The sequence below is a fragment of the Amphiura filiformis genome, chromosome 6, assembly GCF_039555335.1.
Source record: "Amphiura filiformis chromosome 6, Afil_fr2py, whole genome shotgun sequence".
Classification (NCBI taxonomy): Eukaryota; Metazoa; Echinodermata; class Ophiuroidea; order Amphilepidida; family Amphiuridae; genus Amphiura; species Amphiura filiformis.
Window position 1 is genome coordinate 53,410,795 of NC_092633.1, and position 9,768 is coordinate 53,420,562.

The window sequence follows — 9,768 nt, forward strand, 5'->3', positions numbered from 1 at the left end:
CATATATACAAAAAGCAATAGAAGAATTTGGCAAAATCAACTGAAACATTTGCATTTGTTAGAAGTGAATATAGTTTACAGCAGAATGGACTCTGCTAGAGTGTGATTGCTGGAGAAGTTCTCTTTGTAGACAGAACAAACTAGACAAAAACATTTTCATCCTCAAGTCACACATATCTAAAGACTTTGTCAGGTATGTCAGATAGTCTATTTTTAAAAGAAGCACTGCCTTGAAAATGGGATACTCAACTCAAAGATGGGAATACTCATCTTGAAGTGAGTACAAGTACTCACTTCTGTACTCATCTTTAAAAATAATAGGGGGGTTATAAGCCTCTAAGGTAACTATTTATTTGTTTGATCTACATGAATAATGTCTTTGGATCAGGAAAGGTGACATCACCATTTGCAAAGTAACCTATTTTGCCAGTGGCCGCTTTTCCCAAAATGTGATAACAAAAGTCACAATAATAAATCTTTTATAAACTCACTCACCTTTTGTTTAACTTGAGGAGAACTAATAAACGCTCTCAGCGGAGACATCGGCATATTTTTAGGTGTCCCTGGTGTGAAAACTGACGATATTGAAGAGATGGAACTAAACACCGATCCAGATGGGGTCTGTGCATTATCTGATACTGACAACTGTGATCCTACAGCAAGGAGAGAAGAATTGAAAATGATGGTAAACATGTATTCACATCATCTACAGTAGGAACTCCAATTGAATGAACGCAGCTTTCAGCAGCTGTACTTGATCCAACCGCGATCGTATATCGCGTATTTCAAATTACTGAAATTGAAATAATAATAATAATTGAAAGCTGTGTTCATTCAATTGGAATTCCCACTATAGATGTCATGAAGAAAGTTAAACATTTACTCAAAGCTAAATTTTGCACCCCTGAGAGCTTTTGGAATGTAACACTTTTCTTATTTTTGGTTAAATTTTTTGATTAATACACTGAGGTTTAATTATCATTATCCCTAAGAATTACTGCACATTTGATTCGTTAATTATTCACTCATTGACCAACCAAAATACAGCTTTTAAATAAATATATTCAGCTGTAAAATTGATTCTTACCATGCTACCGATTCACATCATCCAGATACAGTCTGTAATTCACCTGACTATCGTATAAATAAATGATGAAATATACTACAGGATTGGTTACAAAAAGGCTTTATTGAGCCAATCAGTAGCATAGTAAGAATCAATTTTACAGCTGAAGAGGACCTAGCTTATAATATTTAAAAGCTGTATTTTGGTTGGTCAATGAGTGAATAATTAACCAATCAAATATGCAGTAATTTGAGGGATAATGATAATTAAACCTCAGTGTATTAATCAAAACATTTTAACCAAAAATAATAAAAGTGTTACATACCGAAAGCTCTCAGGTGAGCAAAATTTAGCTTTGAGTAAATGTTTAACTTTCTTCATTAAGAATTAGTTAGTCCACAAAATAAATTTACATTATTACCGTATTCATTCCAATAAGCGCCCATGCCCCAATAAGCGCCCACCCAGGGTATATTCAATTTGCTAAAGGGTACCATTAATGTTGAAGTGACAGATAGATGTTGATATAGTGAAATAGCTGCAGGACTACACATCCTGTGTAAATTTGCAATACATTTTCTACATCAGAAAAGCTACTAGAACGTCTCAGGACCCTTTTATAACGTACATTAATTCATCTCTAATAAACGCCCCTCACAAAATATTAGGTAAACCAGGTAAAAAGTAAGCGCCCACCCAAAATGACTTTGTGAAGCGCCCTGGGCGCTTATTGGAATGAATACGGTACTTTAATATAACCAAAAGTGATTTTCATAATATGTTCACAATATGCGACATGATCATTATGAGTCTAATATTGATCTTTAATAATTGATAAAAGCAGGTACGTACCACATCCTTGTTGTATTTTGTTTTTAAAGTTAGAGAATCACTTCCAACTTTGTAATAAAAGTACCTGGGTTTGGACCATACTTTAGCATAAATTCAAAGTATACGTATGAATTGAATTCAAGAATAAATATTTTAATTGTGACATGATCTGGACCGTGGAAGCCAAAGGCAGCAAATTTGAAATTGAGATAAAGGCAAAAAAAATATGGAGTAAAAACAATGAAATACATAAGAAAATAGACATCAGAAAACGTTCTAGCTTTAGAACCAAGTATGCTAGACCTTTGGGGTTTTCAGTATGATAGCCTAATGTTTGTATGGTAATAATGTCTCCTTTTTCCTCCATGGACCATATCATGTCACAATTAGAAATTGTTGACATTAGACTCATTCCTCTTGATCATGTCATACATGTATGTACAATAACAAAGCAGGTAATGGTTATACAATATATTATGCAATATAGAGTGCTGACTGAAGTTGTGAGCAAAATTAATCACATGTATTGTTTACGAAAAGCTCTGTTAGTTATGAGTATTTATATTCCATATCCCAGCAAATACAAAAATGTTTTAAAACTGTTATTTGTTATTTTAACACATTTTGGTTTATAGTCCAAATGTGTTTTAACCTTAAAGGGGGGTAACCCTATTGGTTTTGGATACGGATTGTCTTTAAAATTACATAATAATATCAAATATCGCCCCCTTTATGCTGCTTTGTGAAAAAACGAGAGCATTTTCGGCGTAAATGTGAATAAATAGCCAAATTTGCAATCCAATACCTTGGTATCGTGAATTGCATTCTGGGTAGGCAAGCAACAACAACAATTTCCGTTCGTATGACGAAATTAATGCTGACATGCTGTACACGCAATGCCCGGCCCGTATTGAACGAAAAATATTTGTTTTTTTCGTATCGTTTCAGAAAAAAAGGAAACAAAATATATTTCCCTTGCAATATGTACATTTCAAATGAATATAAAAAAGTTTGGGTTAAAAATGGAGAGGAAAAAAAAAACATTCCGACACGGATTTTGAACCGGTTACCTCTTAGGTAGAAACATGAAGCGCTAACCGACTGAGCTAATCGGCCCGCTGCCTCCATCGTGGAAATTTTATAATTAAATCGGCACACCGTCTAGACGCGTCTCCTCAGCAGTTAGTGTGGTTCGCTTTTTTCACAGAATGTGTATGTGAAACCAAAGTAGCTGTTGAGGCGACTGATATTACGAGCTATTTCGTTCATAATTCCCGGCCCAGCAATCAAAGTATTTACCATTGTTTACAAACTGGTCTACCTGTAAAAGCCGCTGTGTTTCATGATTTCTCGAAATACATCGACTTGGAGCGTCAAATTTCAGGATAGTAATGAGAAAAATAGTATCTATTATGTGATACCAAAACCTCATCAACAATGAAAAAATCGGGGATGATGCTGTCGATCAAGTTACGGACCTTTAAATGTCAAGTTACATAAAGGTCATCAAAAACATGTTTTAAAATGTTATTATGAAAATTCCACTATGATTTTAGAAATGTTGTCAAAACATTTTTGCAAAATATTTTGTGAGACACTTAAATAACAAATGTTAGAATAGCAGCATGTAGACTGATATTGGACTCTGTCATATTGACATAAGCTTAAAAAGTTACCTTTTCAGAGTCTGAGTTGAGCAAAGCCGTAGCTTGCGATGCCATCACGGCGTCTTCATTCAGCGTAGTGATTACACGCCTCCGGTCACCTGACCACCCGGTGGGTGGTCAAGTGGCAGCAGGTGACCGGAGGAGTGTAATCACTACGCTGAATGAAAACGCCGTGATGGCGTCGCAAGCTACGTCTTTGCTCAACTCAGACTCTGAAAAGGTAACTTATTAAGCTTAAATGTTAGAATGTTTTGCTGCAAGTTCTCAAAAATGTTTTTGTATATGTTTTACACCTATATAGCCCTATTTATAACGTTCCATTTAAACGCAGCCCTCGAATTAACCCACGGCACCCATGGCATTTTGCCGTGGGTGCCCTACCCCACTGCCGTAATGCCCTCAAAATATGTCCTTTACCCAAGGCAGTCACTTGCCGTGCCCTCTAATGAAGTTGCCATCGGTGCCCCAGACCTGCTCCTTCATTATAAAATAATCTATCTATGTTTGTGTGTGTTTTCTTCATGTTTGAGAAATTGCCTTGGTGCCCTTCTCAAATTTTCAACAGTTGCCATGATGCCCTCTTGAAATATTACAAACTGCTGTGCTGCCTTGCCTTTTCAGTGAAAATCCAAGGCAATTATCAACTTGCCCTAAAAAAGTTGCAGTGCCCCTTCAGATCCTTAATTCGAGGGCTGTTTAAACGTTATCTGTAAAACATTTTGTGTTTGCTGGGATGCTCATTATTTATAATTTTAATCAATGGGCCGTAAATTACATTGTATGCATGTTTGTGATAATGCAGATTACATGCGCTAAGCATTTTATGTGCAAACCTTTGTTAGGTTCATGCTTTATAAATATTTGTAAGATGAAGGTATCCTGTCCTCACTTGTTGGGTGCAGTTACTGGGTGAGGAATGAGATTATGTTATATTGTCTGTGATTGTTGCAAACATGATTTGAGCTGTACCAATTTTGCTGCCATCGATTGCAAACACACACAAATAAATATACTTATTTTGAAATACTTTTTACAAACTTGGCTCACAAAATTTTTCTTCATGTTTGTCATTTGATAGTTATAGTTTCATAACATCCAATCAGTACAGCCTGCTCTCATGGGGAACAGCCACGATACTGGCAAAAAGTATACCGAGTTAAAACCTGCTTTTTAATATTTGTGCCAATGGAAAATTATATTTACTTTAATTTTAAGTACACTTTTGTTCTGAACTTACCATCATGTGCATTCTTAACACAAGAGTGTACTACCCTGTGCCTAATGTACATAAATGAAACAGGATCAAACCATAATAATTACCCAGGTTTAATTGGCCCATTGGGACAAAGTCAGTGAAATACTGTAAATGTGCATGGTACAATGAACTTGTACCCAGTTAACTGCATGGATAGGTGCAAGGAAGTAATAATATTGATTTTTTTTTAATTCCAAGAACTGCTATATCCCATGCAAAGCCGTGCAAAATACATAATGTGCTGTGAAAATGACAGTATGTAAACTAAGAATTATATTGTACAAGAAACATTCAAATAAAGCAAAATTTTCTTTTAGAATCTTTTGAGATTGCAAGCCATTTTATTAGACATGTAGTACTAAAAGTACTAATAGTTAGTAAGGATGAAAATACCATACCTGGAAAAACAAGGGAATTCAGGAAGCTCTTTCCCAGGAAATTTTGGTATCTGGAGGGAGTTTTTACTTTTCCAAATAAAGAAACACATAAAAATAGTGGGAAAGTTTGTTTGCTTCCCAGGAAATAATCATTTTTTCCAGGCCTGGAAAATATATTTGTCTGATATAACATAATTGCCATGGATGAATGTGACACAATGAGAGTACATGTGTAGTAAGTATACCTCTGAAAACCTCTCCTTCGGTTAGGAATCTGAGTCTCATTTGACTCATGCTATCAGTTTGAGCTCGCAATTTTGGCATGTTTAATATAGCTGGAAGAATAAAAATTACAGTTCTGATAAAAAATAAACACAGCACAATTTTCAGAAGGCCAAATTTAGCATTTTACATCCGGATCGATTTGAATTGAATTGAATTGAATCAAAATACCAATAACTTAAATCAAATTCTGGAAAAAAAATGCTAACACATTAAATTTTCAACATCAAAAGAGCTCTGAATGAAATAATTAATTTTGTTTTTAAATCTTAAATAATATGTGTAATGGATCTAAAAGAACTTGCACTGACTTTAAACTTTTATAATTTTGTTTTATCTTGCACATGTGATATGGATCTAGAAGAACCTGCACTGACTTTTATTAGACTCTTCAACATGCTTGAAGTAGTACCTTGTCTGTGTTCCACATAATACTGATGACTTTAATAAAGACAGACAGACACAAACAAACAGGCCTACCTGCTTTATACAAGACATCTACATAATCTTCAGAGAGTGAAATGGCTTCACCATCATCCTTCAGCACAAATTGCTGTATAATGTCCATCATGTCCGCTTGAACATTGCAATCAAGTTTCTCGATTCCTCGTACAAACTGTTCATTCTTTTTCCCAAGCAAGCAAGCGCACATCAGGAGTGCTGTTAACTTGGCCAATTCACCTAAGCTACGTCGCTTGATTATTTCATCATGGATGAATGGAGCATTGGGTGTGGTGTTAAAAAAATCTGAAAAAAATAAGCATGAGTTGCAGTAAGATAATGTTCCAAATGGAAGCAAATGTTACTGAAGACTGTTACTGAAGACTGGTTACTGAAAACATACAGTTGGCCTTTGAAATATTATCTACAACAGGTTCAGAAATTCACAACCAAATGCGAGAATCCTTTTGGATTCTACCAGTGGAATGTTGCAAGAATCCATGGATTCTCACCATATAACTTTATATGATAAATTGAAATATTACGAGAATCCATTTAGATTCTTGTAATTTTGTTGACGAGAATCTTTACGAGAATGGATTCTCGCTGAATTTCTGACCCTGTACAAACCAAAAAAAGTTGGACAGTAAAAATATTGTTAGTATCCAAGATGAGACCAAAATTCTTTGATATCAGAAGGACATTCTTCGTATTCATAATGTAATTTGATGTCTGATGTGCTCTCATGTCCCACACGAATACTGTGCAAACGTCCATACCCCAGCCTGTAACTGAGAAAAGTATCTGATTTCCGTAAGAATAAAACTGCCACGTTCGACATACTTACCATGATTAGTATGTGACTTCATCAACAATTGTTGTCGGGAATAGGAGTAATTTGGGGCAACCAATATTTGACTATTGCCTGCCTGATCAGGCAAGCTAAAAATAAAATTTGTCGTGGCCTGCCTCCATGGACCAGATCATGTCACATATCATCTGAAACAAATATTGAACTTACCAATGACAAATGATTCAATATGTCTGTATCGTAACAGCGGTGTTTCACAGTAAGCAGTGCCATTCTCATCTCCATTCCTACATGGTTAATAAAAAGCAGAAAGAAAAATGTGAAAAATGTTGTAAACTTTACAAACATACAGACCTGCTTTCTATTAAGGAAGAGGGTATTGTACAGCAGAATTAAAAAATTCATACACGTCTCATTTTCTCTCAGTTTAATAAAAGTAAAAAGAAAAAAACTACAAGAGAAAAGACTTGATAGGAAAGTGGCTTTAAAAATGTGAGTATTAATTTGATGACAAAGATTTCATGATTACTACCCACTAAATCTACCACACAATATGATTTTTAAAAAAGAAGAAGAAAGAGATTCCCGGATTCAAGATCACACAAGATACTCTTCTTCACTCATTAGAGAAGAAAACTAGTCCAATGAAGGTCCCAGGCCTAAATCCTAGATGATAATTAAGCAGAATTATGTAACAATATCAATGTTCTGTACATGCATGGTGAAAGGTTTAACTGTTTTAAAGTATTTTATCATCACTTACAGTCTCCGGATAAGCTCAATAAAGTGGGAGCCATCTTGGAGTTCTTCCAAGCTTTCCAAACATGGCCCGGCTCCTGTTGAATTGATCTGAAAGAGTCAATTTGTACACAAAATATGTTTAAATACCGTACATTAGTCCATATCTTTTTTGAAAATTAATTAATGTCATTTATAATTGTATTATAATTAAATGTTTCTTACCCAAGTCAAGAGGCTGTTTAGCTTACCCTTGTCCATATCTGGTGGGAAAAAATGAATAAATCATATTATTAAAACAATATATATCACACTCATGATAAAGCAGACAGTTAACCCTAACCGAACCAGAGCTCACTAAAGCTTACAAACTTATTAAAACCATTGCTTGAGTAAGTTGAGTGCTTGTGCATGCATTCCATGTGATGCTTTTTTAGGCCCCAAGAATTTTAAACTATCTAGAGAGGTTTAGTGTGGATCCATTCCGGTACACTTATTTGGCAAAAATTGGCAATTTGACATCATCAATCTTTTAGAGGCCAAAATGTTGCATTCAAATTCTAGTCAAAATCTCTGAAGTTTTTTAACATGTTGCAAAAGGCTAAATGACACTTTGGGAGACTCCAGCAGAAACACATGACATATTTCAGGATAACTTTTTATATTTTTATGTAGTGTAGACCTAGGCTAATCTCCCATAGCTTAACAAAATTTGTCCCAGTTTTCTTTCTTTTCTTCAGACAAATGTCCAATTGTTAACAGAAATTTGTCAACCTAACAAAGTGACTAATTTGTTTTGTTTGCAGAATAAAACCAGCTATCAGCTCTAGAGTATAAATTCTATTCTATGAACACATGTTAGTTCAAGATCCAAGAAATCCAAGATTTACCTTGAAATAATTTCTAACACTTGAAAATTATGTTTCAGAATGTTACATTTTCCGTTAACAATCTTGCTCTATTTTTTACATGGTCTTAAGTGATTGTTTTATCAAGTAAAACATGCACAAATACTTTCAATGTATGCCTTAAGGCAATATAAATAATTGCATGTGCACATTTGGTATCGGTTATAAATGTTTTCAAATTATGTTGACGCATTACTTTCCGTTAACAGTTTTGTAACATCCGAAAGAATACATAAAAATATTGTCTCATAATTATGTGAAGAACAATACCAACTTTGAATGTTCATTATTCATAAGTTGAAGTAGACATGCCAACAACTTCAACAAGTATGATACGGTACCGGTACGGTATCTTATGTGGCAGCAAATTATTTTGACGATGCGTGAGATTTTACTCATTTTCCAGCATTTTTCGTGAGATTTACTACCTAGGAGTGATATACTACCTTGGCGTGAGACCGTGAGAATGCTAATTTTCTATTGGTCGAAAGTTGTATTTTGCATATGCAAATGTATGGCGGGAAATTCTATTGAGATCGGAGGGGTGGGAGTGGCAAGAATGGTAGGTAGCAGTCATTGACCGTTTGCACATCACAGACTTCAGTCGCTGGCTACGCCGTTCCGTTTCAATTTTGATATAGTGTTCTTCAAGAACTTTGTGATTTGTTTGGATTTTTCGAGTTTGATTATGTCGAACAGAGAGGGACAAGCTGCAGGAATAGCAGGTCAAGTTCAACAAGAAGAAGGTGAAGTACAACCTATTCAAGTTTTAACTTTACAGAGTATTTCAGATATTATTAAAGCTGAAGTAGGTGGCGTCAGAGAGTATATTGACGACGCATTAAGTTCAACTAAGAATCAAGTGCTTGAATCAGCGAGAGAGTCTGCCAAGGCTCAGTTCAAGTTCAGAGGCAACAAGCTTCAGTTCGAATTCAACGTACAGGTAAAAAGAGAGAATAGACAGGGCGTTAGAAAAGTTAGAGAAAGGTGATATTCCCTTTGCAAAGGCAGAGCTAAGGGCTGGTCTAGAAGAAATCAAAACCAGAAATAAGCATATAAAATTGGCAGACAAGAACGAAAGTTGGAAGGTGGTAGATGAAAATAAGGCGGAGGAGTTAGCAGATAATTCAGATGATGAAAAGAGAATCAAGGCGGCTATTAGAGCCGTGTCAACAAAAGAAAGAAAAGACTAAGAAAGGTCAATTCGAAGGAATGCCCCATACCCTCAGAGCCGTCGTCATGAGACTTATCCCAATCCTCATAGTAATTTTCGTGGCTATATGCAACAGAATAGATACCCGTATTCAGGAAGCGGCGTCACCTTTAATACTTCAAGGAGGGGAGTTCCCAAACCCACTGACCAATGCTTCAGGTGTGGAGAAAAGGGGCACT

The 9,768-nt window shown here is 35.4% G+C and overlaps 1 protein-coding gene across 1 annotated transcript in view; it reads right to left on the reverse strand.

The window, feature by feature from the left end:
• LOC140154608 (uncharacterized) overlaps positions 1-9,768 on the reverse strand; it is a 42,644-nt gene that overhangs the window by 26,495 nt on the left and 6,381 nt on the right. The window contains exons 2-7 of the mRNA XM_072177176.1: positions 7,694-7,731; positions 7,494-7,579; positions 6,941-7,017; positions 5,959-6,225; positions 5,442-5,531; positions 496-653 (exon numbers count right to left, since the gene is read on the reverse strand). Coding sequence (XP_072033277.1) covers positions 496-653; positions 5,442-5,531; positions 5,959-6,225; positions 6,941-7,017; positions 7,494-7,579; positions 7,694-7,729 — 714 coding nt within the window. The 5' untranslated portion in view covers positions 7,730-7,731. The remainder of the gene's footprint in view (positions 1-495; positions 654-5,441; positions 5,532-5,958; positions 6,226-6,940; positions 7,018-7,493; positions 7,580-7,693; positions 7,732-9,768) is intronic.